Consider the following 25,642-nt stretch of genomic DNA (forward strand, 5'->3'; position numbering starts at 1 on the left):
AACCAAACCCCAGAAGATTGGTTTGAATAACTCTAGGTTAAACAAATGCTTTTGCATGCCCTCTTATTGGCTGATCTGGTAAACCGCTCACCTGCTCCATAAGAGTTGATGTGACACACCTGCGATGAGATGATTTCATGATAATATTTCAGACTGAAAAAAGAATGTATGCGGTCATGGCTTTGGATAAAAGCATCCACCTAGTATACATCTACAGTAATAGTCTGCTTTGCTTCCCTTTTTGGCACGGTTCAAGTTTGTTGAAATATTTTAAATACTTTGGCTGTATTTAAAATGTCCTTGAAGTTGAAGTTTAAAGAACTAAAAGATAATTTTAAGTGAACCTGACTAGTGACAATTTAATCAATGCAATTTCCCTTGGGAATTGAATGTTGTCCATTTACCATCGTCTGACATTTGTTTAGTTGTTTTGATGTTGAAGACTGCACAGCTTGCTTTGAAGACGAAGGGTTAGTAAAATGTAAATACACTGGGCCAAAACACGGTGGTACTTTTGGTTGAAAGTGAGGATGATATCAATAGGACGTTGTATTAAATGAGTCTTCTGGATGGGCATGTGGAACTTAAGGGTGAATTTGTTGTGTTTTCATATGAAGTCTATTCCAATTGTATTTTATTTTTCATTTCATATGTTGTCTAGGACCCTTTAGTGTCTTTGGAAACAATTATGGTATTGCCAATTGGCCTCAATAAAACATGCTTTATTGATACAGGGTACAAATATGTTTTGTTTAGTTTTTTTCAATTTAACAAACCAATCAAATATGTATTTCACCAGTATCTTTACTTGGCTGTCAACGTTAATACTCTTGTTGCATACAGTAAAAAAAAAAGAGATTAAATCGTTATTTTCAAAAACTAAAGTAGAAAGGGGTTACAATAGCTTCCTGGCATTAAAGGTTTTACTTGGTATCAACAAAAACGTGTTTTCAACATGATGCCGAAAACACCCCACACACACGCACGCACCCAGCGACTCTGGAGTAAAAGTGAATGGGAGGCCCCAAGAGAGCAACAGGACTCTTCCATCGGAATCAGACCGTTAAAAGGATGACGTACTAGCGGACTAGACGCCATTACAAAACCGATTCAAGTTTATAGATAGGATGCATCCCAAGTGTCCATTATCCAACCGTCATCCGTCACTTACCAAACCCTTCTCATGCAGTACAGTCATAAAAAACACATGTTCATCAATTTGAGTTACAAATGGATTGTCCATTTTCTATTCCTTGGTTAAAATTGGTTTGCCTATATAACAAACAAAACATGACATTTATTTCGAAAAAAGAAAAATCAATACAATTGTATTATTCAGATGAAAATTAAAATTACACTCACAAAGGTCAGATGGCGAGAGAACTGCAGCCAGTCCAGTCTGCAAGCGGGAAGGTCTGCTACAGAGATTGTATTTTGTTGTGATCCATTGAGATCCTACTGCGCTGGTTTTAAGTTTTGTGGACTGTAGGTAATTTCTGTAAACCAACACCGTACATCACTAGTTTTAAGGGTCATGATACACAACAAGTTGTTGCAGTGTTGCTGGGTTTACCCTAAAACGTAACTGTTGCAGTTAGGTATAGAGGGTAAAAGTAAACAAGTTTGCCGTATTAACCGTGTTTTTTTTGTACAACAAGCAAGAGAAATGAACTCACTTTACACCTCCCTTCATATTAAAGGCTTGAAACCAAACAAACTTTAGCTTAAGGTGGCCTTGTCTGCCACGTTTGTTTACAGCAGTTCACAGAATACCGATCTATATTCAGGGCGTATAGTGTTTTGTTCCTTTAGGACACAATTATCAAAATTATTATTTTTTTCTGGCAAGATTAGATTAGATTAACATATAACTATATCTTTAAGGTGTTCAGTATGGGAAACGTGATTAATTAAATACCTTTGTAGGTTGAGGATCTGCCATTTGTGCCTTTGAGTTAAAAGCATTTTGCACCCACAACGCATTAGCTGTCCTTAAGTGATCTTTTAGGTCTTGTGCTCAGTCTTGAATACATGTTTCCTTAACATACATAACAAAAAGAGGGAAACAAACACTGATGCAAGATCGACTGAGCCGGATTCCTATCAGATGGAAAGGATGTCATTTACTTGACTAAAATGATTAAACCTCAGAACAAAAGCAATATAATTTTCCAGAAAAATTAAGAAAACGAAACAAACATTCCTAAAATAATCTGACTTTTCTCTCTTCACCTGTTTTTAGAACTATTTAATAGACATAACTGCTGGGGACAGGGGTAGTGAGGGGGGGTGAGATAGTTGTCTTGCAGTGTGGTCCTTGTTGTTGAGAGGCAGGGGTGAGTGTCCCATCAGCCTCCATGGCCCCGCAATGAGGGTGTCTGCCGATTGATCGTGCTTTACCGATCTTTCCTCGCATTTCTGGTCTTTCCACGTTTTTCTCCTGATCTCTGTTAGCTGGTAGTCCTCTGCTGCTTTAGAATGTCGTAGATGTCGTCCACTTTGCTGAGTCTCTCGAAGAACGGGATGAGATCCAGGAGCTCAGTGTCCGACATGTCGTCGAACCAGGAAGCTACGGGTACCTGAGGGTTTCAAAAGCATTGTAGGAAATATAAAAGTGCATAAGGGTTAAGAGCATCGGAACAAGTATCTAGTACTTTAATAAATGAAGTACGGAACTGACTAATGGAGGCCTAGAAAGCATAAACATCTGAAAACAATCAAGTAATAGGAGGCTAAAGAAGTATTGTTCAAAACATATAGTACATCTTTTCCAAAAGTTTTTCAGATATTATTCGTAGTTCATTTTTGGCTCTTTTTTATTGCCAATTGTTGCATGTGCATAAAATTCACAACAATAGAATAGCAGAATAGCAACGACGATCAAACGTGACAACCAATCAGGACACAGTATAACTTCAAATCAACAGAAATAGTAGGTACTCACAGCATTGTCAGGGTGGAAGACGTAGGAGGCCGGAGAGTTGTCGATGATTATGACCTTGTGGAGGTCACGGCCGAGCCGGCTGAGGTCCTTGACGTAGTTCCCCCGGTGGAAGACACACGATTCCCGGAAGAGACGACCCCGGAACGCACCCCACTTGTCCAGAAGGTCAGACACAGGGTCTGCATACTGGAACCATTGATGGAGAAAAAAAAAACATGTTAAACCCAGGTCTGGCTCACTGTATTTGGCTTTAATAACCATCATCATAGTTATGTACTTTAATTTCCTTTACCTATATTTGCATGTCTGAACCCAATGGGGGAAAAATGTATCCTAATAATATAACAAATGATATGTCCTCGTAACCTTGATAGTCAATTTCAAAGGCCTTTGTATTAATTCTCCTAAAGGTGGCCCTATTCCTCCCTCAAACTGAAATGTGGGTCAGTTCTACACTGGCATTCGCAGGCCACTCTAGCCACAGAGAGATTCTCGGCGCATGACAATCTCCTGGCGTCTTTATTGTCTGGATTCCCTTAGTTGTCTTGAATCCTTGCAGACATGTCCACTTCCCGAAAAAGTGTATTGCAAATTAAAGTGGAATGGTTGGGTTCAGCCATGGCCAATCCTTAACTCCATGATGGTCACTCCCCTCACCTTTAAAATCAGACCCCAAATCCTTTGTCATTACGGCCTACAATGTGAATGTTTCCCTGTGTGAATCATGTATACCCATGGTCTCTCTGAAGAAGCTTGGTAAAGGCTACAAGTGTGTATTCCGAACGTCATTCTCCATTAAAAATACAACTTTGCAGTCAAGAAGTGTTCTACCACAAGCTATTTTTCTTCAAAAGGAACTTGCAGATGTAAGTGTGTGTCATGCAGGTGTGCAGGCGTATCCCACCTTGGATAAGCTGGCGGTGAACAGAACACACTCAAACAGCTCCCCCATCCGCTTGAGGAACTCATCAACGTGCGGCCTTTTCAGCACATAAACCTGCAGGAGACATCAAAAATACTCACTTACAAACATAAGATACTGAGAGAGCGAGAGCGAGAGCTTACAAAATTATCACATTAAACATGCATACAATACATAAGACACACTAAAGAACTAATTTAATTGAAAAACACATATTATTAACACATTTTGTTCCCAATAATTTCTCAATATAACCACTACACTACTGAGGCACACATCATGCCCTCTCTTCAAAAAACAAAGATCAATTTTAAACATCACCAACAGATCATGTATTCACTGCTAATAATACAACTAGCTCTATCCAGTCCAAGCAGGATGCTGGTGGCCTTGTTTCTGAACCAAGTCACCCCGAATAGGCCTTCCCCTGGTTTCAACAAGCCTATCCTGGATTACTTTGAAACAGACCCAAGCCCTCAAGTCTTCTCCAAGGCCTAGCTAGGTTAGCATTGACCATTTAAAGGGTTCACAGTGGTAGCCTGTTAAACTAGCCTGTGATGCAAGCCAGTGCCTCTAAACCGGCTGTTTTATGCTTGGCGGGGGGTTCTGAGAAGCGTGCCAGGGTTGCTTGGTTTCCTCAGGGCCCTGAAATAGCCCACTTGTGCTCGGAGCCTTCAACAGAAAAGGACCCCCTGCTGGCAGCTAGCAAGTTAGATAAGTCAGAGCCACTGGGCAAAGTTGTGTTTTATTTATTATTATGTAATGTGATGCAGTTTGCCAAACTTTTAAAATAATGCGGCCTAATTAAATCTATTAATAAAATAAAAATCAGATTCAGAATCGTATTATTAATTAAGAATATGTTGCATATTGGCTTTACAGTTGCAGACAAAGATTATCCATTCACCGGACCAACATTTTCTCCACATCTGAGAATGAAATGTACGAAACAATTAACATCTACAATAGAGGATTTTAGATTTCTTCATTATTCCAAGTTTGGCTTTTTGGGAGAATTCATAGATGTAATATGCAAGAATTTCAAATGTATACCTGATGAACTGTTCCATCGATTTCCACTGGAATGATAAAATCAGCATTGTTCACTGGCTGTCGAAGAAAAACAACAAACAGAAAATGTATTATATTGTTGTAAAATGGTAGCATAAGTATATCTATGATCTATTTTCTTAAAGTGCTTAAGCAGTACCACAAGCAGAGACGCTATTTCAGCGACATGTTGGCGACACATGTGTAAATAAGACAGCTCTTGTGTCTTTGACATTGACGTACAGTTTTCTCAGTACTTGACAAGGCTTTTTAAGTGTCTGATTTACAGAGACAGAAATACCAATCGGCTCAAGGCATTGATGATACATTCATAATGTATGATGTCATAGACACATATATGGATAACATAGTATAGATTTTGCTGGTGATGCATTAGTAAAATGTATTTTGGACCACATGTCGAAACTTGCCCTTTCCAATGATTTGTTTTTGCAAATTATGCAATAACATCTTCCATATCACCAGTGGTCATTCCAATGTATGTAAGAAAGTAACTATGTATGTAATTAGGGTTCTCAGAAGAATGGAATGTTAAACATGCGTTCGGCATTTTCAATAGCCAGGAAGCAAGCGGGTCTTTCAAATTTGGAATTATATAATATTACTCCTAAAAGGATTTGATTTCTAAAAATATATGAGTGCAGTATATCATAATTTAAATTGCAATTATCTTTCAATATTGTGAAAGCTGTAACAGGCTTCGGCGGAAGTACCGATATTTTGTAATCAATCGAGATTGACTTTCAAATGAACTTGGCCATGCTCTTGAATCCAGTCCAAAAATAACTGGTCATGAAGGTCATGTGTGAGCAAGGAAACGCAACTAGGACGTTTCACCTTGGAAATAACTTTCTTTATTAATAATAACGACAATGCTAAAGGCCTAATTAAAGTAACTTTTTCACATTATGGGATCTTTGTGTGATCCCACAGAATGTACCTACACTTTTTTAACATAATATCCTGAAAACTCAATTCCATTGAATGTGCAAAGCGTTATTGGCCAATAATTCCAATTCTAATTACGGTTTTGAAGGTCACAGATTAAAGAAAAGCGAACAATAAAATCGAAAAGGACACTTCTGTCCAACCTTGTAGCAGCCCTTAAAAGAAACATCAAGTCAAGTCCCAAAGGTCACATATCACACTTAGTCAGACCAATAAAATAAAAATATGTGTGTCAAGTCATAAAGTTATCGGCCGCAGCCGTGCTCTGCGCACGGAGCATACACTAAACTCCTGACCCTGTTTACACTTCAGGGGCTGGTTATATCCAGTGACATTCTGGAGCCTAGTCTGTGTCCCAAGAAGGGGCCAGCAGTGCTTGGCATTTATTACATCATTTTTCTTGACATGCGACCCATCCCATTAGGCATTGATTACTTTGTACTGCGAAATGAGGCCTAAAAAGGGATCGAAAGAGATTATAACATAAAGACTTGTTTAATGACTTTCATCTCTCTCTTTCCATTAAATGCATCTTAACTACAAAAAAGATACCATTGATAGATATATTTGGAAAAAATAGGGAGAAGCGTCTTCTCAGTGTATTCTGATCAAGCTTTTATAGGTGATAAAATGTTTAGGTTCACAAGTTCACCGTTAATAATTTACAGATGGATAATAGGGTAGATTACCTTTCAGTATTAAAGAACAAGAAGGGCTACAGCTTCCATGTAAAGAAAAACATTGTTGCCCAGACAGGATGGCTAGATAAAATAAAACCTTTCATAGTGTGAAAGTATATTTTGCATTCATACTAGCCAGTTATAAATAAATATCTTATTATTTTTAGTTATGACCCCACGGGAAAAATAAAACAAATCAAATCATTCGGCAAAGGTATTTATCCACTTATTTTTCTCCAATGTTTGCTATTCAAATGCCATGAGTGCATACAGTGTGGTCATGGAGCATCGTCCATCATGTGATTTGAGTGGGTGAACCCCACTGCCCCGTACCTTGAATGAGCTATGAACCAGGGTTTCATCCAGGTCAATGACCACACAGATCTTCCCTGAGTCCTTCGACTTGATCTGCGGAAGAAGTGGCTTTGTCGGAACCTGAAAAAAAGAAATCACCAGAATAAACATATTTTATTGTAAATCCTATATCAAAACAAACTAAATACTTGATGAAAAACCCAGATTTCTGCTTTGAGAATTAAAATGACCGCGTCAATTTTTACAGAGACTGATAAGATATGGTTGTGGTGTCGTGTGTTCACAAGACAACATAATAAAACACTGACCCCTACAGCTGTCACTTTGTTGATAGAGCATTAAAATATCATCCTTGCCAAGTCACAGGCCAGGCCATTGGCCATCATCTCCGCTTACACAGTGTCCTCAAGGCTTACTGTTAGGAGGAAGCTGGCATGGCCTCGGTCGTCAATCCATTGACACACACAACTTATGTATGTCGTTAGTAAAGCCTGCAGTGACATACAAAGAGCAGCTGGGTTTGCAACCAAGATCTGTTTGTTTTATCTGTGGAACTGAAGACTGTACATCTGCTTTCTACTGCCGCTTTCAGGGTTTTTTGTGGAATGGTTTTGAAGTAAAAAAATGAGTAAGTTCAAGTCTATGTCACAGGTCACGTAACCCAGACACCCAGTACCGTAGACAAGGACAAATCTATTATAGATCTTTAACAACTGCAGGACAAAGAACCGTCAATACCTGTTCTTCAGGTGGAATGCAGTATTCACATTCACAAGGCTCATCTTCACCAACTTCATCAAGATCACTTTCCTCATCTTCCACAGCCAGGCTATTCTTCCTCTCGACTCTAACACCTTCAGGAAGTACGCTGTGAATTAGGTTTAAAGGAGGACCTGCCTCAGAGGGATGAGCAAGGATTAGTCCATTTGAGCTGTCCTCCGGAACAGGGAAACTTTCAACATGTTTGAGGATTGCATCGGTTCCTTCTTCCGATTCACCCTGAAGCACTTGTCTGCAATCATCCGTTTCTGGGACCATCTTGCCTTGTGTGCTTTGTGTGGCCGCTATTTTAATAGATGATCGCATGCTTTTAATTTGATATGCATAGTAATCCTCGACATCGCAGTCCTTTGAGCCATTTTGGCCTTCTGCCCAATATGGCTCCCTTTCCGAACACAAATTAAAAACATCATCTTGTTCTCCACCGTTCTCATTCCCGTCAAGTATATGGAGAAGCTCTTGTTGTGTGGCCGTTGTGCCCTCAGCTCTGGTTTCCTGGCATGGATCAATGGCCAAAACGGTCAACAAAGGCAGAAACAAATGTTGGACTTTCACGATCTTCATACGCATCGCCTTCGACAGAAATGGCATCCGCACATGGTGCTTGCATATTGTCATTTACAGATACAGGACTAGTCATGTCATCCTCTTCAGCTTGTTCCTCATTGCTGGGGACATATCCATAACCGCTCGACTCCCAGTCCTCTTCACGGGCGGTTTCATCATCTCCCTCCTTTTCGCTGCTGACCCAAGATTCATTTTTATCCACAATGACAGTTTGATCTTCATTTAGCACTTCCTGTTCTACTGCAGCATTTGAGTCTTTAGGTGAATCCCTGAGAAGGGTCTCTTCAATGTCAGAGTTCTGTACATCAACAGGGGATCGGTCAGCTGAAATGATTGCCCGTTCCTTCATTCTCCTACGCCTAGTCGCCCTTTTGGCTTTGACTTTCTGCACGACAGGTTTTGGTTCTTCACGATACAGATGCTCATGGATATCGCCGCCATCAAAACAAGAAATATAAGGTTTCCTCTGTAGAAAAGAGAGTCCATAGTAGTCTTCCCTGTCAAATAAGGCAAAGAGGTTGGTGTCAACGTCCTTATTTTCCTTGGCTTGTTCCATATCAGTATTGTTGTCATCCACATCATCGTTGTCGTCTTCTTCTTCTTCTTCTTCTTCATCATCACCATCAAATGATTCCCACTGGATTTGTTCATCCCCAGAATCTTCATGGGCTCCTTTATCAGATCCTCCAGATAAATCCAAGCAGGACTCTGATCGAGCGCTCCCATTGGAGCAAGTCTCAAATGATCTGTTTTCAGAGCAGTCTGAGTAACCATCTTCCTCAGGGTTGATGTCAGACTCCGGGACAAACATGTGTTCTCCTGAGTCACAATCAGTTTCAATGTGTCCACTTTCATCGTTGGAAGAACAGAGACTGTGGTTATCAGACACTTCATAGTTTTCTGTTTCATAATTTGATGCATCGTAAGCAACATCCTGAGGGTTGCATTTTTCATCTAGCTGGCCTCCTTCATCATCATCATCATCATCATCATCATAATCATCATCTTCATCTTCATATAGGTAATCTGTGCTTTCATGAGAACTGTCTTGAAGCAGTGTTTCAGCATGAATTAAGTTAACCTCCTCTGATAATATAGAACACTCTTCATTGCTAAGTGGCGAATCCTCATCATCTTCCGTTTGCTCATCAATAACTTCTGAGCTTTCAGTTTCTTCATGCTCGTCATAATACTCACAAACTTCAGTGTCACTGTCAAATGAATCTCCAGTCTCCGCAGAGTTTTCATTCAAAACAGCAGACTTTTGGCATTGTTCCAAATCCTCAGTCAAGTCTTGTCCTGCTGTGTCAAAGCAGGTAAATTGTTGACCCGAAAGCATCTGTTGGTTTGGTAAGTCCAATTGTTCACTAAGGCCAGAAATACAATCAGCTGGTTCACATTGTCCGAAAGCCTCAGCGTTCACTGTGGGAATCTCTGGCTCAGAGTCGAAAGAGTCAAACTGTTCAAGAGGCTCGCGTTGCGGGGATAATTGGAAGTGTTCGGCACAGTGTTCACAAGATGACCTGCATTCATATGCAAAGCCGCGACTAGCGCAGCACTGGTAGGTCCAACACCCACAGTGCTGAGCAAAAACATCAAATGGCTCCTTTAAGTCCAAATCTTCAGACTGTTCAGGTTTACCCTCTAAATTGAATTGTTCAACATTATGCTCAAAGCTTTGGGCATTTTCTTTCCATGCGCTCTCAGGCTTAATCTCATTTTCGAGAAAATGTCCATTATTGCTGAAACATTGAGCACAGTCCAGGCCGGATGGAACCATATCTCCATAGACAGGTTTCCGCTCTGCGTATTCCATGAGGACGTTCAGACCAAAATCAGCATTTTCCATCAAGGTCTTTGACAAGTCGGTGGCTTCTCCCACCTGTGGGATTTGGCAAAGTTCTGCAGGCATGTCTTCTGCAGACAAAAAAAAACTGTCACCTGGACTAGACTCCCCAACTGCTTCTCAAGTACATAAAGCGGCTAGCGTTTCCTAGTCGGGACTGCTGTTACTTCGCTGAAGGGCCTCCCTCAAGCTGCACCAATCATGGTTTAGGCGGCGCGATAATAGGGAAACCGTTCTCCATTCAAATGACTGGCAGATGTCAGCGACAACCACGGAATGAGCAGCTTTGACACGACTGGGGAGAGAAGGGGGGGCAACAAGAGTAGCAGACTGACAGGAGACGAGCAACAGGAGCGCACACACACAAGCATCGGCATGACGGAGCTTGGGAGGAGGGAGGGTGGTTGGTGGTGAGGGGTCACAACCAACACTGCCTGATACCATTACTTGGCTCTCTCTCCCCACTCCCCCCAGCCCCCCTACAGTGGGAGACATGCTATTTATTTTGGGGGCTTGGAGAGACGTGACAAATAACTCTTGGAATATCAAATCTCTATAAAAAGCTGAAGTAAGGCATAGATCTGAACAAGACACCTGAGCCAGGCATTACCACTCGATCAACCCTGGTCGCGGGTACTAATTGGCTGTTTTTCCAAGTTTTTGTTGCTGTGGGGTTAATTAACGGCAAAAATGGTTTTACAAAAGGTTAGAGGTGCAAACCATTTTAAGTATCTACTTGTGGTGCAATTTGGAAGTTATTCTAATTTCTTACATAGAAGTTGTTCCTTAAATATAACTTGTTTCTGACCTGGGACTACTACAGACAGTTTTGGTAAAGACCAAAGCTACCCTCTGAAAAACGAACACAAACATTTCAACCCCGATCCCGGCCTTGTCCAATCATGTTATACCGGGAAGTATGTCGGGGAGAGTAAGCTGCCTTGCTCAGTAGCACATTCCCAACAAACTCTGGTCCGATGCCCACTTCTCTAATCCAGACCACGTACCAACCGAAACCAATTAGAGAATCAAACTGGGCTTGATGGATGACTGTACATCGAGTACTTTTCATCTGTGAAACGCAATATCTGCCCCAGTGAGCAGAGATACTCGGTAAATATGAAAGGCCTTTTTGCCAAGGAAACATGTGTTGTTGATCATGTCACCGTCCATCATGTGTCATTCAGGGTTTCCTCGGGAGGGGGGAGGGGAACCATGGGGAGGCAAGAGAGAAACACGTCATTGATATAGGAGAGTGAGTCAGTCATTTTGCAAAAAGTGCTAAATTATTTCTTGCAAAAAGACATTTGGGTGCAGTTATAGGTAAGAAAATTGTTTTCAAGGATGCCTATAGATGTTCTGTGGACATTGGGGATCAAACCCAATTACCTTTCGACTGGGAGTCTTAATCCTTGTTTAACCCTAGCCCTACTCCAACATAAAGTGGATGTAGGCGTATTGGGGATAACGTAGTTTGTGTGTTAGTGTAGACCACAGATGCTTACTTTTGTGAGGGTTCCATTTTCCTCTACCAATAGGGGGGCGTTGTTGTTGACTGGTGGAGCATCTGCTTCTCTGCTACAGAGACAACAGAAGAGACTACGGAAAATACCCCGACCCCTGGGCTTCTTCGATGAAGAGACTGCAGCAGTGCCTGGGAGAGAAACACAGAGAGAGCGAAAGAGACATAGTGAATGAGAAAGATGGAGACAAACCAAAGTAGAGACAGGAGAGGGAGGATGGGGCAAGATCCCTCTCCTATCTCCTGTCTATTATTTTGCAGAATGATTGATGGTTATGCATTGTATAATAATTGATGTGGTCTCAACCAGTAGCCAGTCATCTGTATTTGTCTACCTAAAATCAACTTTATTGAAATTCGCCTTTGTAATTGATTTATTGTAATTTAGATAATTTCTAACAGATTTCTTTTCAAGAGAATGACTACAATGAAAGAATGCACATAGGAGGGCAAAAGGGCCCTGGGCAGTAAGGGTTTACAGCAAGTAACATGCCTTTCCTAACAACATATAGTATATCACACTTTAACTATAATCTTCCACATAAAAATGATGTCTACCATTGTTTTATGAGAGAAAATTAAAGCAAGCATATGGAGTTCATGCAATAGACTGCAGATTATTATGAGTATCAGGCTCAGCACAAAAGTAATCTTCTACACAATGTTGGTTTGACAGACTAACAAATGTAAAAAAGTCGAGTCGTTTGTAGTGAGTGCAAAATAATTCTAATTATGGTTAATAAATCAGCTTCCTCCACCATACCACTTGCCTATTAGGTAATGGGTGGATGGGGATCAACAGTTGGCATGAAATTTAGCATACATCAGGAAGTAGTCGTTCAAAATAATCCTATTTGGGCTTAACAATTGGATGACGGAATACCACTGCAGATAGAAATTAAAATGAATGAAATAGAAAAATTATTAAACCATAGAAATTCTGAAATATACTGAAATTCTGACTACATTTGTTTACATCTTCGGCTACAACTTTCAAATGAAGATGTCATTAGATAAATGAGAAATCTACCCACGCACTCCCCAAGATAAATTATCAAGGATAGTTGACGTTCTTTGGCCCCAAGCCGGGGTTAGAAAACACCCATCATCGGACCAAGGAGTGGTGAGAGCTGGCCCTCACAAAGAAAAGTCTCAGACAAATTAGCTGAGGCCCGATGGACGGTCCGATCTGTCAACATCCTAGATTAGCGCGACACTCAGTCAAGAATAAACCCGTTGAATCAGCATGGAGCCGGTTGTGGACCTGATGTCTGGGTTTGCAGTACATGTCAAAATGGAGTAAAGGGAATGTTTTATACAAGATGAAAAGGTGTCCGTGTCAGAATATGTTGACATTAATTAGAAGAGACAAAAGGGAAACGTTCTGTTTTGAATTTTCTGACCATTTTGTTTGTAAAAAATGCTTGTGTTCCAGTAAAAACCTGACAAAGGCTTAAAATTTTTAGCTTAGCAAATATAAGTGATTAACCAACGAAACAATAAAAAAACGGTGAACTAATTTCAAAGTTGTAAAGTTTTAGAATCATCACAATAGGTTTCCTGTGATTCTATAATACAATCTACTATGGCAGTGGTCGAGAGAAATAACCGGGATTAGACATCTTGCGAACATTTAACACAAATCCAAAACCGCTCGGCTGGTATTCGAACACCCTTAGCACTTCACTATCCTGTTCCTTAAAATAAACCCAAGAAACTAATAGCTGTAATGACATTTAAGGTAACCCCTCACATGGATATGACCCACTTTCTACCAACAGGAGCTGTTAACCAGAAAGACTTTTAGCAATGGGGGTTCAAAGTGGTCCTGGAATGAGGCCTGTGGAAACCCTGGTACACACTTGTCAAGGCATACCAGCGGTTCCCCTGAGAGGGCGTAAGGTCCTGTGTGAAAACATGTGTGAAGGAACAGGGCAGGTGATACTAGTAGTGTTAGAAAACATCATGCAGTCCCTCACTGATATTACACATCAGTGGGACAGAAATAGACAAGGGTGTGTTTACTGACAGCTCTCAATGATGCCAGTGTGTCCGAGTGCTGTGGCTATATTTAGACCTGTGTATTATACAAGGCCATAAACGGAGGCACAAACAAACACTTTTTGTGTCACCTAGTACCCGCAGAGGGGAAACCGCAATGATATGTGTTGATCCAACCACACATGTGCCACCGGCTCCCGTACCAAAACGAGTTAAATTAAGGATCTTGAGGTGCAGGCCTATACATAGAGGGATGATGTCAGCCTCTACTGCCTAGGGGTGTGATATTCGTTTCTGCACGTATATCAACATAATGCTAGACAGTCGGGCCAATTATCATGGCTGCGATAAAAAGACAACCGTTGCAGTGCCAGTGGCCAGTTAATACTCCCAGCCAAACATCTCCGGCGCCGCAATCTAAAATGCACTGAAAGACGGTTTGGTTAAATGTCACTGCTACATGGTATTCATGGTTCCTTCTAAACTTCTGCAATGTTTTGATGCAAGCAGCAGCACTTCCTTTGGGTGTATCTGGTTTGATTGCTGTTCAAAGCAGTTTCTCTAAACTGTCGTCAATGTTTTTCACTTCACCTTTCTAGTTTTCAAGGTTAAATGTAGCTTGCTTTTCTCTGAATGTCCTGGAAACGGCAAACAAATTGTACATTGTGCGTCTGGCTTATTGAACTGTGAAAGCATTAAACAAGTACACACAGTTAAAAAACTGAAGTGTTCATTAATTATTTTGCACTTCTCAGTTTAAAGCCCTCATCAAGAATATATAAATAAAAGATTAATGAAAATGTCTTTAATTAGCAGGTGCACAGCCGAGATCGTCATCAAAATTAAAATGAATACGAAGAAGACAGCTAGCCTTTTAAAAGGGCATGAATGATTGTTAACGCTGATATGATGGTGTCAAAATCTGTATAATCGTGATAGGGATAATTCTTACACGAGTTGATAAAAAAGTTCTTTCCAGTAGGGCTGTCAACTGGAGCAAAAACATAATTGTATATTTTATTACACCATATAATATTGTTATGTAATTCTGCAAGTAAATTATTCAGATAATGGAAAGCAAGAAGGGAAGAATGAATTGATGTGGTTGAATAGCTAGATGACAGTAGGGCTGGCGATTCATCGAATTTAGATCTCGATTTCGATTTTAGCGTCAAAGATCACAAAAACTAATATAATTGACTTTCGACTTTTTTTTTTTTGATTTTTCTTTTTTAGTCAATGTTTTATAGAAAGTGCAACAACAGTGCAAGAACAGCTGGATACATTTTTGAACATTATTTTAGATTTGAACATTTTCTTTTTGACCATTTTGTGTATTTTTTTAAGACATTTCAAAGTTCTCAGTTACAAAGTGTATTTGGGAGAGACATGTTGAATAAATACATCACAATTCAACTTCAAAAATAATCGTTTGAATATTTGTGATCAGCCCTAGCTGACAGCTAACAATACCAAGTTGTGAAACGAGTCATAACACCAAGTGGGGGCCATCTTGGTTGATATTGCTTCAATTCCTTTTTATACTTACTTTACTATACTTGTAACCTTGACTTGAATCAATTATATCCTTTTTATGCTTGTTGTAAATGACATTGTCACCTGTATTTACAGGTGCTATTTTAATATTAGTTGTCATCATAATGAAACATCAGCAGGCCATTTACATAGCCCTTTGTTAATCAATACAGGAGGGGTTTTAACAAATGCTAAGAGGCAGAAGGCTTTCAGACACACACACACACACACACACACACACACACACACACACACACACACACACACACACACACACACACACACACACACACACACACACACACACACACACACACACACCTACTGCCTATTCTTCAGGGCAATTACTGGGTAAAGCAGTCAAGCGTGTGTACAAGGCTCTACCATCCAAACAAAGACAATGGCCCAGAAGAGTCACCTTTCTATATCCCTAATAGAGGCTGAGGTAGGGTATCTTCATTTGCAAAGATGCACCTTTATGTGCTGCCAAGGCAGACACCCCAAGACCGTAAATACCATGAGAACAAAAATCTCCTCCTCTATAAGCACCTACCAAGGCTGGCTTTCCGCAGAGTGGAAAATGACATTGCAGAGAAGTGCAGTCCAAAGTGCTCAGCGTGCATGCACAAAGAATGTAATGTTTGCAGTGAGGAAAGGAGGTTTGCAGCAACTTGTAGCCAGCATACCAGATTAGGAAGGAGATTGCCCCACCCTGCTATGTCTGGCTGAAGAGTTCAGACTAAGGTCCGATATATTGGTGCACTGAAAGAGGTTCTGGGGATGCTGGAGATGGACACGACCGCTAAAAGTCTAGAATTGACTTCAGAAATTGGGAGAACAGAGGGCTGTTGGATGCAGACTATGTTTTCTTAAATGTGGACTTTGCAGGAAACTGCACTGCTGCTTAGCAGTATGTGATCGAGGCTCTGGCATCAGGTGCAATTTATTTTATAAATAAATAAATAACATTTTATTTTATTTATTTATCCAGGCTACTGCTTAAGCTGTAGTGCAGTTTCCTGCAAAGTCCACATTTAAGAAAACATAGTTGTCGGACGCCCAGTTCTTTGTGATTATAAGGGACGACGTGGAGCATGATATGAAGGCAGCTTTCAGGTGCTTCAAAAGCAGCATTGAGGATATCAAGAGGAAAATCCCTGCCATTGAATGTGTCCATATGGGCGGTTTCGGCACAGCATCCCAATTCAAGAACAATCTATTTGGACTTTTCCCCAACATCATGGCGCATATGTAGTTATTTTTTGCCACTAGTCGAAGGATAGGGTTGCTGGATGGAGTGGGAGGGGCAGTAAAGAGAGCTTTGAGGACAGCTGTGCCAAGCAGAAAGGTGGCAGACATCAGGGATGCAAGGTCTTTTGCCAAAAGTGCAAATGCATCCTTCCCCAAGCTAGAAGTGAAGCAACATCGGCAAAACATTGACACAATTGCTAAGGTTTATGCTTTGGAGAAATCAGGGCAAGTGTGACACCTCTGCCAGGTACACATATATAATATGAGGGTTAACATTTATATTTCTTACATTTCAAAAAAAGGGCACACATTTATTCTATTCACACCAACACACACACACACACACGTACGTACATAGTACATACATACATAGTATACATACATACATATACATACATACAAACATACGTATTTAGAAGATGAGATTTATGTACGTACATATACATACTTAGTTATGTATTTTTCCTTAAGTGTTTAATTTCTCCCTTCTCCATCATGTATCATGGAGTTACCAGAACACTGGAATTCCTTTCAGGAATAATAAAGAATCCATCTATCAAGGTACAAGTTCAACATAAAGCCTACTCATCCTCTATGCCAAGTTCATAGGATACGAGTGATGACGTAGACAGTGATGAGCTTGATGCTGGCCATAAGCCATCCCGACATGGGCTGCCTACTAATCAGTTACAAGGGGAAGAAATCCAGCAGGCAGCATGTGGGTCTGGTTACAGATAGCCATCATGGGGGCCGTGAGGTTCTTGAGGTGAAAGGAGGCTTGGGTTTGTATACCGCCAACGAATGAAGGAGCACAAGTCCAGTGGCAGACACCACTTTTGAAAGCTATTACTGGCCGAGTCGTGCTACAAATCTGTTTTAACAGTTAATGTTCCGTTATTATAAATATAATTATACACATAAATAAATCGTGATCTGTTCAATTTAAAAGTCGCCCTTCCTGATTGGATACCGACACCTGATTATGTGTACGTGCCTGTCCATGTCTGTGTAATTTAGTCAAGCAACTATACTTGTCAGCTCATTTGGTGCTAGGGAATTATGTATTCATGTTTGATTTAAATTAACATACACCATTCAGTTTTATTTTTTTATACAAATGTTGCATCAATATTAATTGAATGTCCCCAGACAGGATAACACCATTTTACAAATATCTCAGAATGCCTTTAATCCTTTTTATTATTAAATAAATATACAATAAAAAAAAGCCATAATATGCCCCAACGTGAGTGAGGGCTGGGGCTACCATTCATGTTTTTAGGGGTTTTCCTAAGGGAAGATCCCCTTTTGGTGTGACTGGATTATTGGTGAACACGTTAAATATGCAGAATTACATGTCAAACGCTGAATTTGTTTATTATGGGAACATAATTACATTTGTTTTATGTTCTTAAGTTCAATGTGATTATGTATTGTAGAAGACTTGCCAAATGTACCGACAAATGTTGCATTATCTCTTTAATTTGTATACCAAAATTTGTTTTTAAACATTCAAAAATTACTACAGAAATATATTAATATTGTTGGTGCCCTTCACATTTTGGTGGGTGCTCCTTAATTGAATTTTCGCTACCACAGGCAAAAGTGAATTTGAAAGGATTAAAGGACAGTACCTGAATTTGAAAAAAAAAAATCTCCACATCAAACAGTCATGAGAGCAGTCTCTTTCTTCGTCTAACTTTTTTGTCCATGTGTGGCCCATTTCAGGAGAAGCCATTTAAATCCAGATAATGTTACAGACTGCCGTCAAAGGAAAGCTGGATGTACCGGGGCATCTGCTTGAGTAACTTGTAAAGCCTGGCTGTGTTTTTGAGGTTGTATTCATCAGGTTGAATAGGACAGACAAGCAGAAGGATGAGTAATGTTATTGACTAAAGGCAACCCAGTTGAGACAGGGACAAGGATGATGCAAATGAAGATGATGCCAAATTTAAGGACAGTTAATGACCGATACCCACTTCGATTTAAGTAGCATGAGTTTCACTTTTCTAGGCATTTTTTGAATTTCAAATATGTTACTATAGGTCATTATAATCATCAGTTATCAGCTTGTCGGGCATGGTGTTTACAATCTTGCTTTCACTGTCAGGTCATCCAGTCCAATTCTCGACCCGGCCTCATGTCACAGTGAGAGCTGCAGAGGTTACACCCTTCACACTGGCGCAAAGGGCGTTGTTATCGGCCAGAGTAGCCCCTGCTACGACTCCTGCATCTTGGGAAGGATATCACATGTGCTTCTTCTGAGACCCACTCGACAGCGTTCTCACGCTACGGTAAAGCCAGAGGTTGTAGGGATGGGAGGGGAGAGGAAGGTAGGGAGGGTTTTAATTTTATGTGGGCTATGTCGAATTTTCTAAATAAATTTTAATTGAGAAGTTCTGACAGGTTTTTTTTACAATTTAAACTAAATCATAAGGCAAGGCAACCTTATTTATATAGCACTTTTCATACACAAGGCAGACTCAAAGTGCTTCACATATAAACATTGTCATACAATAAAATAAAATAAAAGAGAAGTAAAAGAAAACATATGCAAAGAAATGGGTAAAATAGAAAGTTAAAAGGCAGAAAATAAAGGCAAAGTTAAAAAAGCTTCATAGAAAGTGCAATGTATTTAAGATTTAGCAGAAAGCTAAAGCAAACATAAAAGTCTTCAGTCTTGTTTTAAAGGTGCTCAGAGTTGGGGCAAGTCTTAAATCCTCTGGGAGTTTATTCCAGCTATTTGTTGCATAGTAACTAAATCCTGCTTTCCCATGCTTCGTGTTTACTCTGGGGATAATTAACAGATTGGTCTCAGAGGATCTTAGTGGTCTAGAAGGCTTATGTAGTGGAAGCATATCAGTTAAATATTTTGGGCCTAAACCATGTAGGGATTTATAGGTTAGCAACATGAGTTTAAAATCGATTCTCTGACCTACAGGAAGCCAATGTAACGATTTCAGAACTGGTGTAATGTGTTCAAATTTTTTGGTCTTTGTTAGAACTCTAGCAGCAGCATTCTGAACAAGCTGAAGCTTCCTCAGAGTTTGTTTTGGGAGACCTGTAAGGAGACCATTGCAGTAATCAAGCTTACTAGTGATAAATGCATGTACAAGTTTTTTTGTAAGTCTACGGTGGACATGAGCCCTCTAAGTCTTGCTACATTTTTAAAGTGATAGTATGCCGATTTTGTAACTGATTTGATGCGACTGTCGAAATGTAAATCTGAATCCATTATAACCCCTAGATTTCTGGCTTTGATTGAGGTTCTTAGGGACAGAGAGTGAAGGTGTTGGGTTACTTTAAGCCTTTCCGTTTTAAAACCAAATACAATTATCTCTGTTTTGTCCTCATTTAGTTGAAGGAAATTTCGGCACATCCATTCTTTCACTTGCTCAATGCACTGGCACAGCAGATCTATGGGCCGAAAGTCATTTGGTGATAGCGATACATAGATTTGCGTGTCATCAGCATAGCAATGATGGTCAATATTGTTATTTTGCATGATTTGCCCTAGTGGGAGCAAGATCGAACCTTGTGGGTCTCCACATGTCACGTTGGTTGATTCTGATACAAAGTCGCCAATGGAAACAAAGTAGTTCCTATTTTGTAGGTAGGACTAGGGCCCGACCGATATGGATTTTTGAGTGCCGATGCCGATTATTTTCAGAGAAAAATTACGATTACGATTTAATCGGCCGATTTCAAAAAAAAAGAAAAAAAAAAGCATATAAAACGTAGTTTTTGATACCTTAGATATACATTAAACACTTTTGACGAATATGTGAATTGAAGCAGAACCTTTGAGAACCCTAACCCTAACCCTAACCCTAACCTTTTAGAATACATTTACAGTCAAAAATTAGTGTAATGTAAAATGTAAAATAAATAACTAACTCCCAATGTGCTGCGCTCGTGAGCAGTGACTAACACGTGCGTGCTGAGCAGTATGGTCTCACCGTTAGAGTCTACAGTATAACAAATTAACATGGCCTGGGACCTAAAGGAAAACAGGCACAACATGCTCAAAAAACGCGTCTTGGTGAGGTGAGCGCGCAGCTGCCTGAGCGAGCGTGCTTTCATGTTGTACGGTAAAATTCAATCTCCTCTTTTTTACTCCAGCTAAAGTTGTTAGTTAGCAAGGCGAGTAGGAGCGCAATCTGCAGGATACTAAGCGCAATAACATTTAAAAAAAAAAAAAAAAAAAAAAATCGGTTGTAATCTGCGTCTTTTTGGCCGATGCAGATTATTTTCAAAAAGGCTATAATCGGCCGATTAAATCGGCAGGCCGATGAATCGGACGGGCCCTAGGTAGGACCTGAACCAATTTAAGACTGTGCCTGAAAGCCCCACCCAGTAAAGTACTGAAAAAGGTACCGGTACCAAATTCCAGGTTAAGGTACCGGTTCTAATTTGAACAGTACCCAAACCCTAAAGCTGCAAATGCAGTTAATATGCCCATGCCTTCAGGGCTTTCCTTGTACTGGTCTGGGTTAGTTCAACAATCTTAGATTGTATGCCATAAACGGCATAAACATGTTTGCCTGGTTCCCGCTTGAACATGTTATCTGTGCTGGGGATGCTGATTTCAGAGTAACTTTTTTTGCCATCACATTTTTCCATGGGTGATCCTCATGTTCCCAGTCTTAAATGTCGCAGGGAGATCCAACAGCTGCTCGCTCTCTCCGCTCGCAATTTTCTTCCTTACACTACACGTCTAGTTTGCGCCAGGCACACATAACTCATCATGTTCCACTTGTCAGCAGCAGAGTGGTATAGACATGCACGCGCCATCTGCTGGTATACATTGATATACCTGTCTGATTCGGTGTTTGACCTATTATCAAGCTGGTTTGAAAAATATATTACAGCGGCTCAACACTAGGAATGACCTTGTCATATTTTTGCACCCTTTTTCCAAAGGCTAGGACCTGCACATAGTATCCCCAAAGGCCAAGAGAGTGCTAGATCCCTCATGGGTCTCCAACAAACACAGGCCGCCGTCAGCATGCTTAGTTAGAAAGGGGGCTAATCTGGGTCTCGTTCATCTAAGGCATCCATCTTTACAAGTGTCCAGTTCTATTCCTATCCAGATGCACCAAGAATGAGGCCTGCAGCAACTGACTTTCCGTCCTTTGAAACCTGAACCGGTGCATCGTGCTAACAACTTGCTTCTCACTACCCACCACCCAGGGCTACACAGAAGATTGAAGACTGGGACCACACCTGGGTCCAAATATGTTGCTAATGTTGTCGTAGATAAACGGGTCTTCTAAAATTAATCTCAGGTGACCAAGGGCCCGACAGCTATGCTGTTAAGCGTGTTGTTATAACCTTAGCTAAACCCAACACTTAAAGATCAAGACACATTGCCTATCAAATTTTGAAGGCCCTACTGGGCAATATGCCCTTTATAATGCAATGTTCACGTCTCTCTGCAAGGTTCTGTGACTGTGTGCATAGGCGGCCAATCAAGTTTCACCCTAGGGCTGAACTGGAGTACGGGCTTCATACTCCCAGAGTATGAGAAATATGTTGTAGTAGTGCGCAAAGAATACTAAAGAAGAGAACACATCCTCTGTTAGTTCGATCTATTGAAGGATCTAGTACTTCATAGGACAAGACTATTCATTATTTTTATTGGCGACTAACAAAGTTGTGAGAAAAAATATAAGAAACTTTGCATGCTCCCTTTGCATACTTTACATAGTTAATATTTTTTTTATTGTTTTGGCACAATACATTTATCCCAATGATACATTCATCAACTTTTCATAATGAATCAAAAGGATATGCTGCCATTGACTAAAGGTTGCACAGGCTGGAGTTGTCAAACTGAATAACGTTCATGAGCTTTTGTGGAATTGAAGCTGTAAATATATATCTTGCAGCAGTGGGTCTTTTAAAAGTACTTGTAACCACGATTTCATTGAGTTATATTTATCAAATGGGTCACCTATCAAAATGTCACATTATGCTATCATTGACGACTGCTATCACAACCCTTAAAAGTAGGCCTTAAAAAAAGTTAAGCCCACACGGTAATGGGGAATTTGATTCTGAATGCTATAGTGGACGCGCCATGTTTGGTGGTCACTATCAAAACCATGTTGTTATGTTGTTCAATAATATGTTCCTGAAATAGAGGAGGCTGCAGTTTCAAGACAAAGAGCCAGGATTTTTCAGGGACCTTTGTTTTTTTATAGATTGAAATGCTCTTTACTTTCCACGTACTAATGGTTATAAAGTTATTATATTTTTAATGGTTCATACTGCCCAATTGATACTGAAACTACAGCCTCTTCTCACTGCTAATGTTGTTTTCGGACACACAAGATAGCGCCTGGCGTAACGCATCATCAAATCACTCTTTAGGTATTCGTCACACACAGCACATAAAGCAAAAAGTATTCATATTTGGCATCATAGTTGTCCGTTGCCAGATCAAGTTAAATAAACATGTATTGCGTCTCTTTCAAGTTTCTATTTCTTTCAACCATCTGTTCTGTTGGTGGAAATGATATGAAGAGCCTACAGGCTAAAATCATAAAACTATTTAGATGATATCAATATAAAATTATCTTTATTATCATCCCTAATAAAGAACTGGGGTTTAAATAGGGTCTGTGTTGAAGCAACGGGTTTATAAACCTGGCTGCCCTAGTTTTAAAGGGATCTGTGAAAATCTGAATCTGCCGTGAAAAATAATTATTGTGCATCCCTAATTACAGTTCACAAGTAGATCTATACAATTTCGCTAACATGTTGGCCTGAATAACGAATAAGTAATTGAACACAGACTTCTCCTTTTTCTGATGCTTTCATCGTCAATATTAAAAGTAGAGGGAGACGATGTGTTATCCCAGTCCAGAAAACTTTTGTCTTAGAAAATTGATTCAAAAGCATCCAGTGTCCTGCCTAAACAGGCTCTTTATGGGTGCTGCCATGGGACAGATTGGCAGCAGTTTGTGCACATCATTTTTGATGCTCCTTCTTAAAATCACTCTGCCTTCTACCCAGGCGGTACTTTGTCTTTCACTTCATTTTTCATAATAATTCCATTGGTGCTAGACGTCTGGAGGGCAGCCATAATTGTGGCTTATGACTCTTGGCTAAGAGGAAGTAATACAGAAGGCGGCTGGAGTTGCAGTCTCATCAACCTGTCCTACACTGCCACCTGCTGAGCGTATCCACCAGTCAAACACACTGTAGTTCCCAATAAGGTTGAATATTTGGTTCTATTCCATGTTCAGATCGCTTTTATCAATATAGGGACCCTTCAACATAAGGTTTAAAGCAATAGCTAACAGCTGCTAGGGAACCCACCCTCTTTATTTGTCTATTGGGTCTAAGGAAACCTATGAGTCAATATAACCAGATGGTAGGGTAAATGCATATTTTTCATTGATGCTTCCCGGTTGCTGACATTGCGGTCCTTATCAGGCTTACTGAGCTGGACAAGAGCAAAACATACCCTGTTCAATTCTAAATTGATGAAAGAATGGATAAACCAGGCAGGTAGTCAATAACATACCATAGGCTTAAAGGATAATGTCATGGCACTATACAAGGACATCAGCAACTCAGCATGAGTATGCATGTATCCAAGGTTCAAACCCACTTTTAAATAGCATCATGAAATTCATAGCCTCTTTAAATTGCACATGCTCAGACAGGAATCCCAAGTTAGCAGACTTGAATAGCCTATTGAAGCCAATGGTGATCAAGATGATTTAGACAACTTTTAAAAGTGCGACTTCATCTCACTTAAATTAGTAAATCCTCACATACAGCTCTTAGATCCCAATATTTTTATTGTTATTTCTGATGAGGAACAAAAATCTACAACGATATAACATGAACGTTTAATAATGGCAATGATCAAATAAAATATAGGATCATTATTAATAAGCTCAATACCACATACGTTCCCTAAATTGATTTCAAGCCAACGTTTAAATAATGCACTTCTTCAAGACACCCTTATTAAAACACGCCCATCCATTATATGGAATCAAAATATTGCCTTACAGTCTCACTCACAAAAATGACGTCGTACTAGATATGTCAAGGTAATCACTTTACCACCAAGCTTCTTTCATAGTGACGAGAAGAGACAGACACATGACAAGCGTGTTCCTTATCAAGGTGGTCTCAATTGAAAAGGTGGTCTCATTAAATAACGATTGCTAGTGCTTTAAATAGCTTTCTTAATTGTCCCACTATATTGTATTATTAATATGTATTGGAATGTTGTTCTAGTTGTTTGACCTGTTTATATATATTTTACATTTGTATTTCTTCTTTAATAAATAAAAGGTTAAATAAAATGTTTACAATGAAACGAAACCGTGTTGTTTCTTGGTGAGACCAGGTCGGTCCGCGGACCAACATTGCAACCCCACTGTCCTGAGCAGTGCAGTCCACTGACAGAGAGCCTACGCACTGTCGGGAGACCCCGCCCCCTTTACATGTCAATCAATATCGATTCATAGTAGGAATAAAGTACAGAAAGGCACGTCAAAATCTACCCCTCATAAAACTACCATGAGGATCGATTCCAGGTTTTGGGGTCCTCAGGACTGGAGCAGTCTTTAAACCGGGCTCCTGTACACAAACCGTGGGTCGGGTATCTCTGCTCGGGATCGGGCCTAACCACCTCGTAAAACTAATTTAAAGTTCGCCGCTCGCTGCGAAGTTTAACTATTGTGTAACGAAGGTACAGCGGAAAAGTGACGGAATGGCGACTGTACTTTACAACTCGTAAAGTTCAGTGGAAAAGCCGCAATGAAACATGACCCCGGAGTTTTAGAACTACAACGCTGTTGTCTTGTGGAATATATCCTGGTCGTTTCCTCAACAAACTTTCCCCAAACTCACCTTCTTCTGGACAAGTCGCATTTTCCTCTTCACTTCGTGCCACTTGCGTGATTATCGACGACGAATGGTCCATTACATCCGTGGTTCAAATCCGCATATAAACGGCAATACTCAATGAAATAGTTTCGAGGAGTTATGGCAAAAAATATTTATATTTCGCCACTCCCTGTCTACATACGCGCATTCTGTGCGTAGCACGACACGCTGAAGGAAGAGTCGGAGGCGTACGTTCGCTCCTGCGAACTGGAGAGAATCAAACGGGGTGGCTAAATATCGGGAAATTGATTAACTTTGTTTAAATGACCTCACGCAACAACTTCATCAATTTCACTAAACGTGCGACTTGACGGTTTTCAAGGAAGCCCTATCCTTAAAGCCA

General features: G+C 40.2%; 1 protein-coding gene across 2 annotated transcripts; it reads right to left on the reverse strand.

The window, feature by feature from the left end:
• Nucleotides 1-701: 701 nt before the first annotated feature.
• ctdsp1 (CTD (carboxy-terminal domain, RNA polymerase II, polypeptide A) small phosphatase 1) lies at nt 702-25,642 on the reverse strand. Of its 2 annotated transcripts, XM_030342876.1 has the most exons (7): nt 25,264-25,642; nt 11,579-11,727; nt 6,899-7,000; nt 4,920-4,976; nt 3,849-3,941; nt 2,945-3,130; nt 702-2,579 (listed from the first exon to the last, which is right to left on the reverse strand). In XM_030342876.1, exons 1-7 carry the CDS (start codon nt 25,334-25,336, stop codon nt 2,451-2,453), a joined length of 789 nt encoding a protein of 262 aa, XP_030198736.1. In that variant the 5' UTR covers nt 25,337-25,642; the 3' UTR covers nt 702-2,450. The 2 variants fall into 2 exon arrangements, with proteins under 2 accessions (XP_030198736.1, XP_030198735.1); XM_030342875.1 differs by lacking the exons at nt 11,579-11,727; nt 25,264-25,642 and adding an exon at nt 7,619-10,585.

The sequence above is a fragment of the Gadus morhua genome, chromosome 20 (assembly GCF_902167405.1).
Source record: "Gadus morhua chromosome 20, gadMor3.0, whole genome shotgun sequence".
NCBI lineage: Eukaryota > Metazoa > Chordata > Actinopteri > Gadiformes > Gadidae > Gadus > Gadus morhua.

Bases quoted from the DNA above. Each gene is read 5' to 3' on its own strand.
- ctdsp1 (XM_030342875.1), bottom strand. From the start codon at position 8,278: ATGACAATATGCAAGCACCATGTGCGGATGCCATTTCTGTCGAAGGCG. The intron at 7,001-7,618 runs GTATTGACGGTT...TCTTTTTTTCAG, and splicing joins GCATTCCACCTGAAGAACAG to GTTCCGACAAAGCCACTTCT. The intron at 4,977-6,898 runs GTACGGGGCAGT...TTTCTTCGACAG, and splicing joins TGGTTCATAGCTCATTCAAG to CCAGTGAACAATGCTGATTT.